Source organism: Gossypium arboreum, chromosome 1 (assembly GCF_025698485.1).
Source record: "Gossypium arboreum isolate Shixiya-1 chromosome 1, ASM2569848v2, whole genome shotgun sequence".
Classification (NCBI taxonomy): domain Eukaryota; kingdom Viridiplantae; phylum Streptophyta; class Magnoliopsida; order Malvales; family Malvaceae; genus Gossypium; species Gossypium arboreum.
The window spans coordinates 108,313,202-108,332,628 of record NC_069070.1 but is presented as its reverse complement, the minus strand read 5'-3'; the positions used below and the strand labels follow the sequence as shown (position 1 = coordinate 108,332,628).

Sequence of the window (19,427 nt, the reverse complement as noted above, 5' to 3'; positions counted from 1 at the left end):
AAATAAAAACGAAAAGGATAAGTCAGAGGGAGGAGAGGAGAGCGCACCACCAACCGGGATGATGGCGTTGTTCATTTGGCCGGAGAAGAACCGGTTATGACGCCAGATAAGGCGGCCCTACAGCCAAAAGAAGATGACCCAAACAAGTTTTCCGTTATAAAATGCTGACATGACCTGCTCAGTCTGCTTTCCGTTATGAAATTTTCTTCACAACAGTGATTTAATTGACAAAAAGAATTTTGAAGTGATGAAAATAAGAATACCTTATTTTGAGGTGACTAATGACAGAGTTTAACCTATTTTCCTTTAGTAAGGAACAATTTCTTGTGGCCAAAACACTTATATGTGTTATAGTAACTAGATACTTAACTGCATTTGCTTGTGGAATACTAGACCAAATGATAACTAGTGAAAAGAAACAAAGATCTAAGATGTTAAAATTTTGGTTATATTTAGCTATGAGTCTCCGTAATTATGAAATTTGTAGATTTAGTATTTATATTTTAATTCAATTAATTTTAGTCTTGACACATATAGTAGTTATTAAATTCGTTTATTTAAATTCAATTATTAGCCTTATAATATGCGTATAATTGTAGATTTAGTATTTATTTTACAATTGGACCATTCTAAGTCCTTTTTTTAAAAAAATTTAAAAATTCAATCTTGATGTAAACGATAGCCATTAATTCATTAACATGATTTTAGTGACTAAAATATGAAAACAACAAGTTAACATGATATTAAACATAATAGCATTTAACAGATATTGTTTAGTAAAGATTAAAATTTTAAAATATGAAAAGTACAGTGTTACAAAATGATCAAATTAAAGTACATAGACTAAATTCATAACTTTTATAACGGACAGGGACTGATAGGAAAATTTAACCTAAAATTTTCAATTAGTGAGTAGAAAAAAAAAGATCACGATGGCAATAAATGAATGTAGTGGTATAAAGTGTAAATATTTTTTTTGTGGAAGATATTTATGAGATAATTGAGATTATAATTATTCCAAATTTTAAGACTAGTGGGGGTTCTTGTATTGGGCTACTTCTTCAGGAACTATGCGGAAAGAGGGAATTCTTTTTCTGGCCCAGTCCATCCAACATGCTCCAAGGTTAAATTTTGTTATTAGTCTTTCTACTTTGCAAAAATTATAAATTTGGTCTCTATACTTTAATTTGATCAATTTTAATCTTTATATTTTTTGAATTGGTCAATTTTAGTCCCTGTTATTTAACATTATATACTGTATTTTAATAATTGCATTCATTTTTGCCTCAAACTAATTTGTCTACATAACTGTCATGGATCATGGATCATAGATTAAAGTTTGTTATTAAAGCACGCAAAATAATTTTTTTGAGGTTAATTAATTAAATGAGACTCATTTAACTCATTTGAATTGGCTTAATTCGTGGAACAAATGGAGAAACTCATCTACTTGAAGCCTTGGATGCTCAATGAAATACTCCAGTAACTTAGAGTTATCAGGGTAAATATTTTGTAACCTAAGGGATAATATTGTATAGTATTTAAGTCCCTTAGGATTTTCATCTTGTAGATAGACATTAATCTTAGTTATTAATGCAATTTAAATTGTACCATTGGATCTAGGAAGCTCGACTATAAATAGAGATCTTTTCCCTTATTTGTAATCATCTCATCTAGAGTTACTAAATATATTTGAGACAGGGGCGAAGCCAGAACGATTTTTTAGGGGCGGTCGAATGAAATTTTAATTTTTTATAGTCTATATCTCTATAATTTTTAAAGGATTAAATCAAATTTTTATAATTCTAGGGGGGCAAAGTGCAATGTTACATTTACTAATTTAAAATTTTAAATTTTTTTTAAAGGCCTACATAGCAATTTTCTATTTTATGGTTTAGGTGCTTTTTTGTGGCTTTTCTGTTTGTTCATTACTTCTTCGTTTTTGTGTTTGCTTCCCTTAAGTTTCGGTGGTGCCTTAGAGAATTTTTGTTTGTGAATTCTTGCCTTTTCAAGAGTAGGCTAACTTATTCAACTTTAAAGCTAAGGAATAGCCTAAGGCCACGCAATTTATCAGACTAAAGTTCTAATCTCGTGAAACAAGAACATTCATCCCTTCAAAGAGCCTAATAATGATTTTGTAATAAAGCAAGGTAGGTTACAACAAGGTCATTCACTAAAAAAAAAAGCCTGACAACCCTAATCAACTGGGGAAGTCAAAAAATTACTTTAGGAGGTCAAAGATGAATCATAAATGTTTTAAGGACTAAAGTGAAATTTTATCATTATATTAACTTATAATTTCATAAACTTCAAATGGCGGCAGAAGGAGGTCAAGAGCCATTGCTTGCACCTTATCTTCATCCCAAGGGCAGCAGAAAAAAGTTGGCAAGGTCTTTGGTTCCCCTTAAAAATGAAAATTTAAATTTTGATCCCTTAAAACTTACTTTAAATTAGTAAATAATAAAATTATATTTAACTTAAAATAATAAAATTTTAATTTAATCTTTTAAATAAATTATTAAAATAATAAACCTACATTTTACCTCGCATAAAATCGTATAATTTAATTTCAGAACTAAAAAGGTTTTGTGACTTTGACACCTGTCTATAACCCTACTAGTCAAGAGACTGCCCCCTACCCGAAGCATGTCAAGAATGACCACTAGTGAAAACTCAAAGGCGTCAACCTTTGTTGAAATTGGTGCTGTAGAATTTGCTCGCTGCAAGCCAAGCAACTTGTGCTCGTAGATGGGAAAGGTGAGGAGCTTGAGGGATTCCACTGTATGCTCAGAAAAAAAAAAAAGTGCATACGTTATATCAAAATTTTTAACTTTATACCAATACCAACATTATAAATTTTAATAAACGTTAAAAATTTAGTACATGTTTTTTCTAAGTAAAATTTTCAGAAGATATGGATAAGGGAAAAGTACATTAGGTGCAAGGTAAAGAGTGTGGAAAGAGCTTGGAAGAATTAGGAAAGCTGATAGATTGGTGAAGCAACCCTACCCATCTGATGCTACTGGTACCTCATTTGAAGAACAAAATAGCGTCGTATGAATTTCAATCTTTGTTGATGATTTTCTTCCTACTGGCAACCAAACATAAGCAAGTAGGTCTAGCTTTAATCTCTACTTATTCATTCCATTATATCACACACCATAAACTAATATTGCCCTTTCTGAAATGAAAACATAAGGTGGAGGATACATTAGTTTAATGAAACAATTTTGAGCTTCCCTTTTTTTCCTCACATCCCACTTAACTTTGAAATGGGAGTCTATAGTTTTCTTGTAAAAACAAAGTTGAACTTTGAAGTTACTACATACAGCTTCATGGGATATGGAAATCAAATATTAAGTAGTGCATGCTGATGCCATCCAATATAATCCCTTCTTAAGTTTGGGTCCATTTACAGGTCATACATAAAATTTGTATTTTTTATTTGAGGACATTTAAGGCTATTATTGCTGTCCCACAACCGCCTAAAGAAGCAGAGGCGAGGTGGCCGTAAGCTGTAATGCTAATTGCTATCCGGCAAAAATGCTGAGAGGTTGAGATTGAGATTGAGATTGAGATAGTTATGAATATTTAAGTTGCATTCATTAATTTTAATCAAGAGGGGTTCAAAGGTTATGTTTTTTCTGTTGTCCTACAAGCAAACCAAGTTTCCCTTCCTCTCAATCCATACATTTTCTCTATAATCTTACAACTTTTAAAATACTCAATTATTGGATTCTATAATCTCTTGAATTTAGTACATATACTTCAATTTGATCAAATTTAATCTCTATACTCTTTGAATTAATCAAGTTTAATTCCTATACTTTTTAATTTTTAAAAGTTCAATTTTGACCAAACAGTAATAGTTAAAATCAGTTTCATTAAGTTCTATATTAGTCCTACGTTATGCGAAAAGTTATAGATTTAATCGGTGTTTTTCAACTGAATCATTGTTCCTCATTATATTTTTTGAAATTTGGAATTTTAGTTTTAATGTAAACCATAGTCGTTAAATTTTTAATTGATATTTTGTGAGTAACATGTGAAAAATAAACCGACATGACATTACACATGCGATTATATATTAATTTTGAAAATAACATAACTTAATGAATTTAATAACTAACATTTGATCATAACTAAAATTTTCAAATACTAAAAATACAAAAATTTAAAATGACCAAAATAAAGTATAAAATTAAATCCACAACTTACGTGTGATACAAAAATTATTAATGAAATTTAAGTTATAGCAAATTTATTCATATTTTCTGTTAAAATCAAACTTAAACTGACCAAATGAAAAAAAATCTACTTGTTTACCATTTGAATCAACCTTACTAGATCATGTTACCATTAAGGTTCAAAAATACTTTCAAAACGAGTATTTTAAAGTTTGATATTATTTATCATTGCAAAAAGTGTTTTTGGAAAAAAAGTTAAAATATTTATTTCAAACATGGAGAGAGATTCCTTTGCAAAGGTAGTAAAATTAACAATTTGTTTACGCTTGATATTTTAACAATTTAACCGTCATATTTTATATTTTATTAATGTAGATCAGGATATCAAATTTGGAGTAAAGAAAATCTTTTAACTATTTATTTTTATAAAAAAAAACTTTTAAACATTAAATATATATTAATATAAACAATATTTTAAATCAATATAATAGAGATATTAGATCAATATGAAAGTTTATATACATGGTAAGTACAATTATATTAACAAATTTAATGATTGAATTATTAAAATACTAATGATAAAAAAATTATGAAAGGGTTTAAAATTTATAGAGGTGTTCATAGGCCTGCTCGAAATGTGGGAGGGTTTGGGCAAACATATAAGCCCGAAAAATGGAATTGGACAAAAAAAAGCTCATTTAAAAAATAGGCCGGGCCTCGGGTAAGGTATTTTTACTCGAGGCCTGGCCCGGCCCAAATTTACTAAAGGACAAAAAAATCTGTATTTTTTTTTAATTTTTGAATGCTATTTTCTTGTTGTTTTCTCCCTATTTTGCTACCATTTTATTACTATGTTGCTACTGTTTTGTTGTTATTATTTAGATATTGTATAAAACTTATTTTCTTGTTAATTTTGTTATTATTTTAAAGACATTTGTTAATTTTATTATTTTAGAGGCATTTACTTGTTAAATTGTATTTATCTTAGTGTTATTTAAGTCTACATATTTTTAAAATTTATTTTCAATTTGTTGAGAAATATTTATTTTGATGTTTTTAGTATTTTGATGTATAATATATATTTAAAATAATATAAAAATTAATACGAATGGTCCGCCAAAGGTTTCGGGTTTTAGTATTTTTATCTGGGTCGGATTTGGGTAAAATTTTAAGCCTAACCAAGCCTAATAAATGGGCATGATTTTTTAGTCGAGCACGGCCTAACTCATAAACACCTCTAATGTAAAATCATATTAAATTTACAACGGTGTTAGTATCTTTCCCAAATAAAAAAATGTTAAACTTCTTTAATGATAATAAGAAAGGAATTTTGAATAATAAGCCGTGAATTATTAGTAATTTGAATCAAAAGATAAAAAAATTATTATGTGGGTTGATTTAAAAAATTGTTATGATTTTAACCATAGGAGATAGGTAAAATGATAATTAATACTCAAGAGTTTAATTTCTATATTGAGCATGAAATAATATTTAATCTCTTAATCAACCTACTGAATGCTATCATACAATAACTAAAGGAAGTAAAGAAAAGAAGGAAACAAACAACAAATACAAGAGTGAATGAGAAAGATGGGAGCAGCAGCTAAGCAAGTAATTAACCAAACCTCTTTAACAAACACATTTTTCTTTCAGTCACTTCTCAGCTGCCATCACTCTAGACTTTTAACGTGCCAACCCTGACCATTCTTCACATAACTAGTATCTTTCAGACAAAACTACCCTTTCGTTTTAAGACATTCTACAACACTGTCCAAGAAGTACAATCTTGGAAAGCCTGCCTCTCCATCAAACGAAACAGTCTCTCCTCCTTTCTCTCTCTTCATTGTCTTTGCCGATGTAAATTTTTGTCTCAAACTGCTTTCGAATATTCAAACTTTCTTCCTCTTTATCTCTCTCTAAAGTTGCAATTTTTACTATTTGAAACCTTCAAAAACAAAAACAAAAACAAAAAAATACTAGCAAAAAGGAAGATAGTTAGCTCCCCTCCCCCCTTTTGATTAAAACCCACGAAATCTTTTTCCAAGAAGCCTACTTGTTTCTTGGCAGAGAATTTTTGATCAAATTTTCTTGGGAGATTCCTGTCGAAAGTTTGGGTATTTCTTGGTGGATTTTGGTCGTTAGGTTGAAAGACTAAAAGAGTTTTTATTTTATAGAAAGAAGGAATAGTATGAAGATCAAAGAAGATGATCATGAAGCTGTGAAGGGCTTTTAGCTTTAGACAAGGTGCTTCTCTCCCCCGTCCCCTCTTTTTTTTTTTTTTTTTTTCATTTGAAGACTTTTTGTTTCTGGGTTTTATTTATTTTTTTCTTTTGGTTTAAGCAGTTATAGGCAAATTTTCTGACATGGAATTTTGTTTGTTTTGTTAAATTGTCTTTTACCTTTCTTTTGACTTCTATACTGGTGGCATCAATTTTGTCATGTTCTTGAATTCTAGAAAAAATTTCTTAAAGATATTTCTTCCTTTCTTTTATTGTTTGAGGTTGAGCTAGGGTTCTGTTGCTTTGAATTTCTAGGAGAGAAAAGTTAAAGCTTCCTAGCCAATTTGGTTGAAGACTTGAGAAGGATATTTAAGGTATGGTCAGCTTCATTCATAGTGTGATTTTCATGATGATGTTGAAATCTTGGTGATTTTGACCAGTTTTTTACTGGAATAATCTATTTTCATTTATGTACATTGTAGTGAGGATTTTATATGAACTTTTGGGTAGTCTAGGACAGATGTATAACACAAGGTTTCACTTCTTAAACTTATTATGTCTCTTTTGGTTAGTGCATTTTTTCACTGCCTGAAATTACTGGTCTATGTTGTGATCAGCTCATCTTATTAAGACGTTTAGCCATACAGTAATGCCAAAGAATCAGTTGGCTGAAGAGACTAGAAATTTCTTTGAGACTACATTTCTTATTCTTTCTTCTGAGACATGGTGATTGGGAGCTCACATCGCCCGACTTATTTTTTCTTTATTGAACTTGTGAAGTTCAGAGTAATAACGAACAAGCAAAACATTATGGTTGCAAAGGGACGCCAGAATGCCACTGACTCTCAGAAAGTGGAGGTGGGAGAGATAGATACTAGTGCACCTTTCCAATCTGTTAAAGATGCTGTCACTCTATTTGGTGAAGGTGCTTTCTCTGGGGAAAAACCTGCCATGAAAAAGGCAAAAGCTCACTCTGCAGAGGTAATACTGATTCGCAGAAGTTCTCTTTCTTCTTTCACCTGAAATTTTGTGTCAAGTCGTAGTAGTATGTGTCAAGTTCTTTCTTTCATTTGTATATTCTCTGGTTCTCGATCATCTCTAATGATTGTAAATATTAAAAAGCATAAGAACGGTACCACTCAGGATTATGAGTAAAGCATCTATTTTATGTGAAGGCTGAGAAGCCTATGTAAGGAGTCTTTTGACGTCTTTCTAAGCTGCATATATTAATGTTCTCATTGTTCAATTACTAACTGCACAACCAGAGCTTCAGGGATGGATTGCTGGGAAATCTCGATAGTCCACTAATCTTCTATTCTTATTTGGATTTGAGTTGCAGAGAGTTCTAGCCAAGGAGACTCAGCTTCACCTTACTCAAAAAGAGTTGAACAAGTTAAAGGAACACTTATCAAATGCTGAGATAACTAAGGCTCAAGCACTTGTAGAGCTAGAAAGGGCTAAAAAAACAGCTGAGGAACTCTCACACAAACTCAAAACTGTTAACGAGTCCAAGGATTGTGCAGTCAAGGCTACAGAAGCTGCAAAGAATAAGGCTAAGCAGATTGAAGAAGCAAATTCTGGTATTCTTCCCGGACCCGATGGAACTAGGAGCCAGGACTCGGAAACTGCAAGGGAACAATACATGACTGTAATTACTGAACTTGATGCTGCTAAACAAGAATTGAGGAAGGTCCGTCAGGACTGTAATGCATCCTTAGAAGTGAAAATTGCTGCCTTCAACCAAACAGAAGAAGCTGAACATGCAGCTAAGGTTAACATGGAGAAGGTTGGAGAGCTCTCTAGGGAAATTTCATATGTACAGGAGTCGATCGGACAAGTGAAGCTTGCATCTCTTGAAACACAGCAAGAACAAGCTAAAATGTTTGCTGAAAAGGACACTCAGAAGCAATTATATAAAGCTACCCTTGAAGAGTCAACAAAGAAGTTGCTTGCTTTGAAGAATGAGTTTGACCCTGAACTTATGCGAAATCTTGAAGCTCAACTGCTTGAAACAGATAATCAGATTGGGTCTTTGCAGAAACAGATGGAAAGTGCAAAGGCTTCCGATCTGGAGTCTGTGCGAACTATTACTTCAGAGCTAGATGGTGCTAAAGAATCGCTGCAAAAAGTCGCTGAAGAAGAGAATTCCTTGAGGAGTTTGGTGGAGTCTCTTAAGGTGGAACTAGAAAATGTGAATAAAGAGCATTCTGAGCTGAAGGAGAAGGAAGCGGAAACTGAGTCCATTGCTGGGAATCTGCATGTCAAGCTTCGGAAAAGTAAATCAGAGCTTGAAACTTTCCTTTCGGAGGAATCCAAAACAAGAGGTGCCTGTGCAGAAATGTTATCAACCCTCCAACAGCTATCAGTGGAAACAGAAAATGCACGGCAAAAAGCGGAAGAGATGAAAATGGAAGCTGAGAAGTTAAAGTTGGAAGCTGAAGCCTCGAGAATTGCACTTCAGGAAGCAGATAAGCAGCTGGTAGTTGCTCTGGAAGAAGCTGAAGCTGCAAAAGAAGCCGAGACTAGGGCACTTGATCAAATAAAGATGCTTTCTGAGAAAACAAATGCTGCACGTGCCTCAACCTCTGAATCTGGAGCCAATATAACTATCTCCAGGGAAGAGTTCGAGTCTTTGAGTCGTAAAGTTGAAGAGTCTGATAATATAGCTGAAATGAAAGTGGCAGCTGCCATGGCTCAGGTCGAAGCTGTGAAGGCTAGTGAAAATGAGGCCCTTAAGAGACTAGAGGCAACTCAAAAAGAGATTGAAGATATGAAGGTTGCAACTGCAGATGCTTTGAAGAGGGCAGAGATGGCTGAAGCTGCAAAGAGGGCTGTGGAGGGAGAGCTCCGGAAGTGGCGTGAAAAGGAACAGAAGAAAGCAGTTGCAGCTGCATCTCGGATTCTGATAGAAGCACAGATGTCAACAGAATCATCCCCGCAGCACTACAGAATTCAAAAGCAGAACCCACCAGAGAAAATTGTGCAGGCTAAAATGTTGGAAAAAGAGAAGTCTTCTGTCTCGAAAAAGGTGCTTTTACCTAATATCAGCGGTATCTTCAATCGAAGAAAGAACCAAATTGAGGGTGGATCTCCGTCGTATCTGCCTGGTGAGAAGACTCTGTAACATTGATTTGCCTGATCTTTGTACATTTATCAATGGTTGAGAGAAACATATTTGGTTGTGTGTACATCTGAGAACTGTGAAATCAAATCCCTGTTATTCTTGTGTGAGGAATTTAAAGTGGAATATCTAAGGATTAGTTTGCAAGCAAAGTGGAGTAAATGACTTGTGTATATTATTACTATTAGGTTAATTGATGACTTGGCAATGGAAATGAATGTTTGTGTTGTTTTAAGTGCCAAAAGTTCTTGGAGAGCAATGTGGCAGCAATGATGTTGACGAGCCTTCGGCACTAAGCAAAGTTAAGCTTTGATGTTTTTGGTCACTCAAATGACTGGTAGAATATATATATATATACACACACACAATAAATGTTCTTCACATCCTGATTATCAGCCTGAAACTTGTCTAATTTGCATTATTTTGATTGAGGAATGAGAAGCAGGTGAATCTAGTTGATTTTATATATAAATAAAAACAAGAGTATGACCAAAGTGGGCATACCTTAGATGAGAGAAAATCTTATGGTATCACCAGTACCAATCTCAATTATTGATGTCAACATGTGAGTCTCTTTTAGTAATTAATTTGATGGCATGATATAGATAAGGGGGTGGGGGTGGGGGTGGAAAAAAGAAAAGAGACTTGTGAGCCTTTTCCTCTTAATATTTTGACAAATGAAAGCAAAGTCCATTTAGATGAAATCAATCACACTGAAAATGAAAATGCTCTTAAAGCCCATGCATGAGAACAGCCTACTTAACAATAGAAATCATTCAACACTCTCAAGTCTTAAATCAATTGAAAATTTAGTGAATTATCCTAAAATTTGAAAGAAAAAAATATAAACAAGAAAAATACAAAAAAATATTAACATGGGAAAAAGAAGTTAAAATATGGAAAAGACTACAAATTTCAAAACAAATCCATTAAAAAGAAAAATCTTGTCTTTCCCGTGCCACTGGAAACTCTGGAAGTTAAAACTTCCCCCAAAAAAAAAAAAAAAAGGCCTTTCATCGCTCTTAAAGGCCAACCATCCCTTTCTCTCTCTGAAGAAAAAAAAAACCATCATTTTCTTGAAACAGTACTCTTCCTTTTTCCATCCCCTAAAACCCATTCTTTCTACCACTCTTTGTGCCTTGGAATGATGTCAAGTAGCAGAGAAAGAGAAGAGTCATTAACTTTCCCAACAAACCCATCATCGACCTCTTCTCCAATCACAGTTTCAGACCACCTTGACCGTTATCTCCAAGACCCATCTTCCCACATCGGAAGTGCTTCTGGGAGTTACTCAAACGAGGGTCTTCTAGCTGCTGAAACAGCTAGTCCCAGTAACAGTGATGTTGAGTTTGGTTTCTCAAGGCCTGACTTTAGACAGCAAAGTCCAATCTCTGGCACTGTCCAGTTCTATCAACGCCATGTCTTCCTTTGCTACAAAAGCCCATCAGTCTGGCCTCCTAGGATTGAGGCTGCTGAGTTTGATCGTTTGCCTAGGTTGTTGTCTGCCGCTGTTCTGGCCAGGAAGGCTGATATGATAAAAGAGGTAAGTGTGCTTTTTCTCTCTTTTTGGTTCATTATGATTCGAAAGATCTCAAGGTCTGGTTAGTGCTTTTGGCTTCAAATTTGTTATCTTTATACATTTTTGGTGAACTTAAGTGGGGTTTTGTTTTTTCCCTTGATTGGCTTAATCTTTTGAGTGATCCTAAAATGTAGAAAACTTGTGGTTTTCTTACGAACTGAATCCCATTTTTATTAATTTGTGGGTTTAATGGGTATTTTTGGTGGGCCTGTATGAACAGATTGACTTTAGGTTATGGTTCTTTATTTATCTTTTTAACATAAAATCACATTTATTCAGACTGGTTTTGCTTTTTGGTAACTTGAAGTTCTTGTTTAGGTGAGTTGGAGCTTTGGAGAAATGCAGTTTTGACATTTTGGTGTAACATTTTCGTAAATTAGACTGGGTGTTATTCTCCAGTGTGATTGTCATTTTCTCTAAAGGTTCTCATGAAGGGAAATATGATTTTGTGTGTGTGTGTTAATAGTTTCTATTTCACCTTCTTACCTTAGGGTTTAGGGTTAGTACATTCATGTAGGCTTTTGATGGTTTGTTAAGTAGCTTTGTTTAGGAGTGATTTTGAGTTCTGCAATCTGTTTTCTTTTTAGTTCAGAACTTGTTATTACAAAATTCAATCTGTTTTATTACCTAGGGGATACAATCCTGTTTTCGGATTTGTGTGTTTAAAGGTGATTTAGTGCTCTTCAGTCTGATTTTTTTCTGCTTCATATTTGTTCGTTTGATGTGTGCTTTGCATTTCTTACCCATATTTTTCTGAAGCAGAATTATTTTGATTTTATATGTTAACACACCTAGCTTATGTTAAGTTTGGATTTGATGTTCTCAAATCAACATGATCCTTTGAATCCTGAAGGAACTAAATAAATGTTTTCTTTCTTTTTTTATTTCGATAAATGTCTGTTTTTCAACGTGTTTGTTTCAACTTTCTATATTTAATGTGAATGAGGCATCTATAAAAGCATATCCATACTGGCATGCAATGCCGGTTATGGGTCAGTCAGAATTACTTTCCCTTTGTATCTTTCTAGGGCACCACATTGAGTCACTGAGGTATTCCCTTTTGGTTATAATGTAAATCTTTTTATCACCATGAACAGATAAATGACATACTTTAGATAAAAAGATAAATGATATGATCGTTGGTTGTTGGTTTAAGCATCATTTAAGATTTTGAATTTTCCCTGTCCACCATGCTTACATTATCTATTTCTGCTTGTCTTCTTATAGACCCGCTTGACAATATGTGAAGGGCATGATGGGACTGAGACATCCAATGGAGATGTACTAATATTTCCAGACATGATTAGATACAGGTCTATTGCAGCTCCATTGAGGTTTACTTAGATGTTTCACCTTTACTTTCAAGCTTAATACTGATCACTGTTTTAGCTAAGGATGCAGGAGATTGACCCATTTTGATGTTGACACTTTTGTTGAAGAAGTACTTGTAAAGAATGGTGAGTGGCTGCCTGGAACTCCTGAAAAACTAGAAGGGTCATTTGTTTTTGTTTGTTCTCATGGATCCCGAGATCGGCGTTGTGGAGTTTGTGGACCTCCACTGGTTAGCAGATTCAAAGAAGAGATAGTATTGTATGGTCTTCAAGGTAGAGTGTCTGTTAGCCCATGCTCACACATTGGGGGTCATAAGTATGCAGGAAATGTTATTATATTTGGATCAAATTTCAACGGAGAAGTCACTGGACATTGGTACGAGTGATCTCTCTTCCACTGGCTATTTTGTTGAATCTCCCTTGATTTGTTAATTTAGTTTCTTTTTCTTCATGTAAATCTTCTACTGGATTGATAACTGAGCCTCCTTTTTTTTTTAAATACATAAATATTTTGTGCAGGTATGGATATGTTACCCCCGATGATGTACCTACACTGCTAGAGTGGCATATTGGGAAGGGAGAAATTATAGATGTATTGTGGAGGTAACTTTTTTGGCATCAGCTTGCTTCTATGTTATTATCAATCCTTCGTTTGATGTCGGTTTCATGTGTAGAATATAATATAAGAGGATTAAGAATGCAATATGCAGAAACTTTAGTATTTAAGGTAGGGCAAGTGTGAAATAGAAGTTGCAGCGAGTAATTTGACTGAAAACAGAATATGAGCATGTAAAATGATGCCGGGAACACACTCAAAATCTTCACCTTATATTCCTCTGTAGTGAACTGTGGGAGCTACGGTAGTACCTTGAATGTTTTCTTACAGAACAAGAAATGTTCAGAGTATAGACACGATTTGACACACTTACCATGTATAATAGGGGATTTAAATGCTTATTTCAGGGGTCAGATGGGTTTATCTGAAGAAGAACAGAAGAAGTTTCAAGAACTAAGGCGCCTAGCAAATGGTGAAACTACCAAAGAGGCAACACAAAGACAAATGGATGAGATGAACATAACTGCCTGTCAATCTCAAGATGATCTCGCAAGCTGTTGCCAAAGAAACAGCAGTTCTTGTTGCCATGACCCTCCAAAGTCGGATATTGTGGATACAGATGAGGGGGTAGCAAAGCTGACACCTGAAAAGAAAAAAAGTGGCAAGAAGCTTATTTCGAAGATAAATAGCGGAAAAGGTGCCAGTGTACGCAAGGTTTGTACCAAACCAACTTGGTTCGAGAGCTGGGAACGTGAAGATACATATGCTGCTCTTGCTGTTGTTTGTGCTGCTGCATCAATTGCTGTTGCTTATAGCTGCTATAAACAGCTAAGTTAGAAGTGTGATATGATGTTGACATTGCTCATACTAAGCTGATGGTATCATGGAGTCTCTTACATCCCTTTCGAGTACTTTTGCTATTTTTCTGCAAGAATTTTGTTTGGCATTGGCCATATTCCAATTATCATCTTCCCCAGTTAACGAATGAGGAGTTAGAAATGTTGACATTAAAGATAAACAAGTTATTAACTGATGTGAAGTAGCAATTGCCATTAATGCATATTATCATCAACCAACCATCAATCTTAAGAAAATTATTCAAGAAAGCTGCATGTAGTAGAACTGGGAAGGTCTTGTTTCATACAGAGTCTCGTTTAAAAAGAAAAGGCATGCGCAATTATCCACAACAAGGTGGTATACCAAGTTACACCGGATCAGTTGTCTATCAAGTCTGCATCGAGCTGATGCAAGAAAGCTCTGCTATGACATTTGATGACCGAAATACAAGGCCTCTCATTCTACAGTAGTTAATCAGTCTCGGTTCTTTGTAACATATCGGCAACAGCTATGTAATCGGTATTATCTAAAATCTAAACACCATTTACTTTAAGGCCATTAAACGACTTGCACAGGCCATTCTGGTCTGCAAGCTTGTGCAACTCGGATTCAATTGTCAATGCAATTGCGGTATCATCTGGATCTGGCTCAGGAAATTCTACATGAACTGACCCCTGTTTGATCGGCGAATTGGTCTCTTTATGTGTAGCTTGATGCTTTATGTAAGTGTAAAGCTGTTGATGGTAGGTGTGATCCAACGAGAAACAATTATGTCCAGTTCCATTGCTGCTGTGACGTGTTGATCCAGAACCTTCTTTTCTACAAAAATGTGGAAGGGATGAATAATCCATTATCTGCATAGTTGGAATGAACATGTCAAAAGTCTGGAAATAATCGTAACAAAGCTGGATCAAGCAGTAAATCAAAATCATGTCAAAGCGAGCAAAACCTTATTCACTAAAATTTATCAGTATGTAAAGAAATGATAGCAAAGGAGCAAAATGCCTTAAGAACAATCACACAAGAACCAAGTGAATGATGAACGCCTCATTTTTCGAATTATCCATACAGATTAAAATTCAATGAAGCTATGTTTTCATACATCAGAATAAAACAATACATAAAACCATGACAAGTTGGTTTTGAAAAAAATGAAAGGACTGATTATCTAAAGGTAGTTGAAAGCAAACTAAAGGCTTACTACAATCCTCTTCACATTACCAGATCATAACATTAACTTGCAGGTCAGTAATGATTTTAACATAGGTGCAAAGACAAGAAGTATTTCTGACATTTGAAACAGACAACATGCTAAATAGAGTTTTCAAACTAGGATGGAAGGGTTTTCTTACTTTCAGCAACTCATCCTTTCCAGAACCTTGAAGCACCTGAATTTTCCTCTTTGTCCTTTCTTGCAAGAGAGGTTTTACAGCCTGCCAATAATTGCAGAAAAGCATTAGCCTTTTTTTTTTTTGGGGGGGTGGGGGGGGGGCATAAATTAACTGAGAGAAGAGAACTAAGAAACATAAAAAAAAAAAAAACCTTCCAACATGCCGAAAATATATATGGCGCATTGACAATATAATATGTCTGTGTCTTCTCAGGATAATTCAAGTCATCGATTGTTGATATAGTGGTCAGTATCTGCATTAGCAAATAGCACAGGAGACTGATCAGCATTAGGAAGACTAGGGTTAGCACAGTAATGAGCAGAAAATTTTCTTTTCCATTGATTCACTTTTTTGGATGCTTTCCTGTGAAGAAAATGAGAACTCTAACATCGTGCCAAAAAGTAATTAAACAGAGAGTAAGAGAGAAGGTTATATGAAATTAAAACATACCTTTATTTGATTCAATGCTGAAAGCTTCAAGCCAGTCATATCCAAAACCTTCAGACAAGTGCTGATATGCCGTCCATACTTCTCAGTGGCAGTAGGCTATAACAAAAGCAACTGTTAGCAAGCAATTGTACAAGTGAAACAACATCAAAGTAGCAGCGTCATACCCACCAATACAACACGGTCTCGGTATTCATTCATTTGAATGTGCGACTGTACATAGTAATTCACCTGCAACACAGGATGACAGATTTAAGGGTTATAGAAATAACCCAACAGTGCATGCTGAAGCACATGCTCGTACTAAAAGATGCCTTCCACCCAACAATTTTCCCTTTCTAACACATTAAGTATCCAATTCTTCTAGTATTATTAATTAAACATGTCCGCAAGAAGGACAAAGTGTTAATGAAAGAGAAAAAAGAATGCAGTTATGGTCAATTTCCAGGAGAAAATGGTGCCAATTTCCAAGTAACTTGTGCCCTCAATTAAGGTCTTGTATTTGTGCATTTAAACATAAAACACAACTAACTTTGTCCTAATAGATTATACTGGACACAAGTTAACTTTTTGCAGAAAAACATATGGGTACTTAAAAGCTCAATAGTGTGCCTTTGGATGATTTCTTTCAACAACCGTTTCAAATATCAAACCAGACTCCAAAGTCTGCAATGCCAAATTTAGAAATACAATGAGATATGATGTCCTTACAGATGCTTTGTCATATGTGCTGAGCCCAACACCAATAGCAATGACAGGAAGACCCTGCAAATGTCAGAAGGAATGAGGCAGTTAATCACCAAGGAAGCTCTTTCGAATGTAACAAAAGTTTTCCTTCCAAAGAAAGGGATACATAATAACAATATATTCTACATATTGTCACGTCAAAACAAATGAGTTACTAAAACCAGTTGCAGGACAATCACAATAAATATGAATATGAAGATATATCCCAATGGAATAAGTAAATACCTCTTTTGAGTAACCCGACAATCCTACAAGCTGAGAATCTCGAACTGCTCTATATAAGTCAGTGGGGATAATTGGTTTCTACATAATGAAAAAGTAAAATGAGTTATCTCATGAATCAACAATTGCCAGAACAAATTTTATCAGTTACCGCTGAAGCTATTTTTTACAGCTGAGTCAACCACACAAGTCAGTATGATCTCTATAAGAGTATATACACATGGTTTTGCAATATCATAAATCGAAAGATATAAGAAATCAATTAGGGTTCAAAGGAAAAACTCACCGCTAATATGTTGTCAATCTCATTCTGAATTCTCCATTGTAAGCAGTCAATTAACTGCACCAGGGAACAAATTACGATTTAATAAACAGAAAAAAAAATGGTATACTTGATGCACAACATTTAATTATAGCTTAAGTGCACCAGGTGAATCTCACCATTTTATGGGCTTTCTGAACATTCCAATCTCTCGCTTTGAGAAACCGTACTAAAGTTTCAGTTGGATACCCTTGGTGCATGTTCTGCAGACCGGGATAACCAACGTTAAATAAAACCTCAGCTGATCATAGTACAAACCAGAAATGCAAAAGGCTGTATTCATCTATCCTATCCAGATGTCAGGTATAGATCATTGTAAAGATTTTAATTCCTTCAGGACACCTCAAATGTCAGTAAAAAGTAGTGGCACTGGGACAGACACTCGTAAGTAATTTATTTATCTACACACCACACTTAGCCTTAGATACTTTATGACGCTGCTAAAATCTAGATATCCAACTTGTATAGTTATATCTGTAGATACTTGATTTTGGCAACTAATATTTTTGTTTCTCCTTAGGTATAAATAAACTTATTTTGCAGGAACTTGCATAGGTAACCTGGAAAAAGTAATCTACAAATATTTTAAGAATAACATCATGTTTCAGTAACTAATCAAAAAGGTCATGCCAGAAGCTAGTAGTAACCGAGATTTGAGTAACTCTTTGCCAAGGTACACAACTAAGTAACTACACCCCAGAAACTAGTTAAATACTGAGAATGAGACCAAGTTCAACACAGAAGCAACTACAACTTCACAGAACAAAAAAAAAAAAAAAAAAAAAAAAGAAGAAGACTATAATTGAGATAAATCAAGCAAGAGATAGATCAGGATCAACTCAGAAAAGAAACAGTTAAATATGAAATTGCATGACACCAAGCAATCAGATCAAGTCCTAAGCAAAAGTTCTAGTAACTAAAAGAAACTTGCCTAATTGTTACTACAAAAAGAAAAAGGAAAATCTAATCTGTATTTTCTATTTTCTCTTCAGCTCATTATCTCACCACCCAATTATTTAAATAAAAAGAAGAAGAGAAGAAGAAGACTAACCTGAAATGTGCTCTTCATTCGCTCATCAACTGTTGGCCAAATTTTCCCAAAAAGAAAAATGTTAGTGATTTACAGACCAAAACAAAAGAAACCCAAGAACACAGAAATGGTTTTTTCCCCCTTTAATCTCACCAGTTTCCATCAAGGAAAGAAATTGCTTAATAGCTTCTTGATGAGCATTGCTCATTTTCGCTTTCTGCTTTTTCCTTTCTCACGAACAAGAAGAGAAAAAAAAAAAGATAGTAAAGAACAAAACTTCGATAACAAAAATTAAAACTTTAACTAAAAACAAAGCTGTAGTGCTACTCAGTTCTCATTGTTGCTCTCTTTATAGCTTGAGTTTAAATATTTAAGCTTAAGAATCACAAAAAGAGATGCAAGTAAATAAAAGAGCAAAACATTTTTTAGAAAGAAATAAAAAAAAAAAGAATAAAAACCGAAACTATTGAAATCTGGGGTTCCTTACTTTTTTTCTTTTTTTTCGAATGCAGCTGCTTTAAAAGATATTATTAAAGAAAAATATCGTTTGCTTTTTATGAAGTGAACGGTTAAAAATATAAAGAAAAATTATTCTTATAAATATGAAGTATTTATGCCTAAGGTCAATTAAGGTTTTAATTTTAAAAATTAATCAATATAAACAAAAAAGAATTGATGGGTACTTGTCTTAGACCTTGCCACATCTAAAGGGGCATGCGTCCCCATACCACTTGTTTCTAGTTTTACTTTGGATTAATGGCTCACCCTTTGCCTCAACAATATAGGTCATAGATTTCTTTTTGTATGAAGTCCGTCCTTTTTTATTACAATATTTGACATGTTTTTATCTTACATAAACTTATAAAGAAAGAGATAATACTTATAAATTATAAAAATAGTCATTTTTATTTGTTTTAAATTACGTTTTAATCACTTATGTTATCATTTTGTTATGAGGTGGTCACTCTACCGTTGAGCTTCGTTACCTCCTTAACAGTGGTCCTACGTGACGGTCCAAATAGATTTTAAATGTCAACTTTGATGTCTTATGTGCCAGTCCAAATTAAATTTATTTAATTAAAAACCTATCTTTATCTCAGCAACTAGACATCCAAGTTGACTTTTAAAATACATTTAGATTACCACGTAGGACTACCATTAGGGAGATAACAGTAAAGTGACTACTTCATAACAAGACAATAACGTAAGTGACTAAAATATAAAATTTTAAACATAAATAATTAAAATATAAATCGAGGTAAACAAAATAAATTATTTTTATAATTTATCTATGTTTATCATATAACTATTTTAACATATTTTTATTAGGTATTGGTCATATAGCTAACACCAATCTAATCGTATGGATTAAAATTTGATTGATTTTATAGCTGTTTATATTTATAACTTATTTTCTTTCGTTATATGGAATTGCTTA

At 33.8% G+C, this 19,427-nt stretch overlaps 3 protein-coding genes across 9 annotated transcripts; 2 read left to right on the top strand and 1 right to left on the bottom strand.

The window, feature by feature from the left end:
• Positions 1-5,772: 5,772 nt before the first annotated feature.
• LOC108483492 (WEB family protein At5g55860) lies at positions 5,773-9,679 on the top strand. 7 transcript variants are annotated; one of them, XM_017786932.2, is made up of 4 exons: positions 5,773-6,431; positions 6,722-6,780; positions 7,192-7,387; positions 7,746-9,679. In XM_017786932.2, exons 3-4 carry the CDS (start codon positions 7,217-7,219, stop codon positions 9,528-9,530), a joined length of 1,956 nt encoding a protein of 651 aa, XP_017642421.1. In that variant the 5' UTR covers positions 5,773-6,431; positions 6,722-6,780; positions 7,192-7,216; the 3' UTR covers positions 9,531-9,679. The 7 variants fall into 7 exon arrangements, with proteins under 7 accessions (XP_017642421.1, XP_017642416.1, XP_017642420.1 ...); XM_017786927.2 differs by having other exon boundaries at positions 7,187-7,387; XM_017786931.2 differs by having other exon boundaries at positions 6,698-6,780.
• Positions 9,680-10,493: 814 nt separating this feature from the next.
• LOC108483232 (uncharacterized) lies at positions 10,494-13,978 on the top strand. Its single transcript, XM_017786513.2, has 5 exons — positions 10,494-11,070; positions 12,334-12,419; positions 12,508-12,813; positions 12,957-13,040; positions 13,401-13,978. The coding sequence occupies exons 1-5, from the start codon at positions 10,672-10,674 to the stop codon at positions 13,828-13,830; spliced, it is 1,305 nt and encodes a 434-aa protein (XP_017642002.1). The 5' UTR covers positions 10,494-10,671; the 3' UTR covers positions 13,831-13,978.
• A 109-nt stretch (positions 13,979-14,087) lies between these two features.
• LOC108483233 (SEC14 cytosolic factor-like) lies at positions 14,088-18,744 on the bottom strand. Its single transcript, XM_017786514.2, has 12 exons — positions 18,477-18,744; positions 18,143-18,216; positions 18,011-18,039; positions 17,079-17,162; positions 16,924-16,977; positions 16,641-16,718; positions 16,380-16,433; positions 15,840-15,899; positions 15,672-15,767; positions 15,373-15,474; positions 15,183-15,263; positions 14,088-14,684 (listed from the first exon to the last, which is right to left on the bottom strand). The coding sequence occupies exons 2-12, from the start codon at positions 18,195-18,197 to the stop codon at positions 14,364-14,366; spliced, it is 1,014 nt and encodes a 337-aa protein (XP_017642003.1). The 5' UTR covers positions 18,198-18,216; positions 18,477-18,744; the 3' UTR covers positions 14,088-14,363.
• Positions 18,745-19,427: the final 683 nt, after the last annotated feature.

What these genes read in the sequence shown, in the direction of transcription:
- LOC108483492 (XM_053030058.1), top strand. Translation starts at nt 7,130, where the DNA reads ATGGTGATTGGGAGCTCACATCGCCCGACTTATTTTTTCTTTATTGAA. An exon ending in CAAAAGCTCACTCTGCAGAG is followed by an intron (nt 7,388 to 7,745) that starts GTAATACTGATT and finishes TTTGAGTTGCAG; the next exon opens with AGAGTTCTAGCCAAGGAGAC.
- LOC108483232 (XM_017786513.2), top strand. Translation starts at nt 10,672, where the DNA reads ATGATGTCAAGTAGCAGAGAAAGAGAAGAGTCATTAACTTTCCCAACA. An exon ending in GGAGAAGTCACTGGACATTG is followed by an intron (nt 12,814 to 12,956) that starts GTACGAGTGATC and finishes TATTTTGTGCAG; the next exon opens with GTATGGATATGTTACCCCCG. An exon ending in ATTATAGATGTATTGTGGAG is followed by an intron (nt 13,041 to 13,400) that starts GTAACTTTTTTG and finishes TGCTTATTTCAG; the next exon opens with GGGTCAGATGGGTTTATCTG.
- LOC108483233 (XM_017786514.2), bottom strand. Translation starts at nt 18,197, where the DNA reads ATGAGCAATGCTCATCAAGAAGCTATTAAGCAATTTCTTTCCTTGATG. An exon ending in TCTTTCCTTGATGGAAACTG is followed by an intron (nt 18,040 to 18,142) that starts GTGAGATTAAAG and finishes TTTGGCCAACAG; the next exon opens with TTGATGAGCGAATGAAGAGC. An exon ending in GCACATATGACAAAGCATCT is followed by an intron (nt 15,900 to 16,379) that starts GTAAGGACATCA and finishes CCTGTGTTGCAG; the next exon opens with GTGAATTACTATGTACAGTC.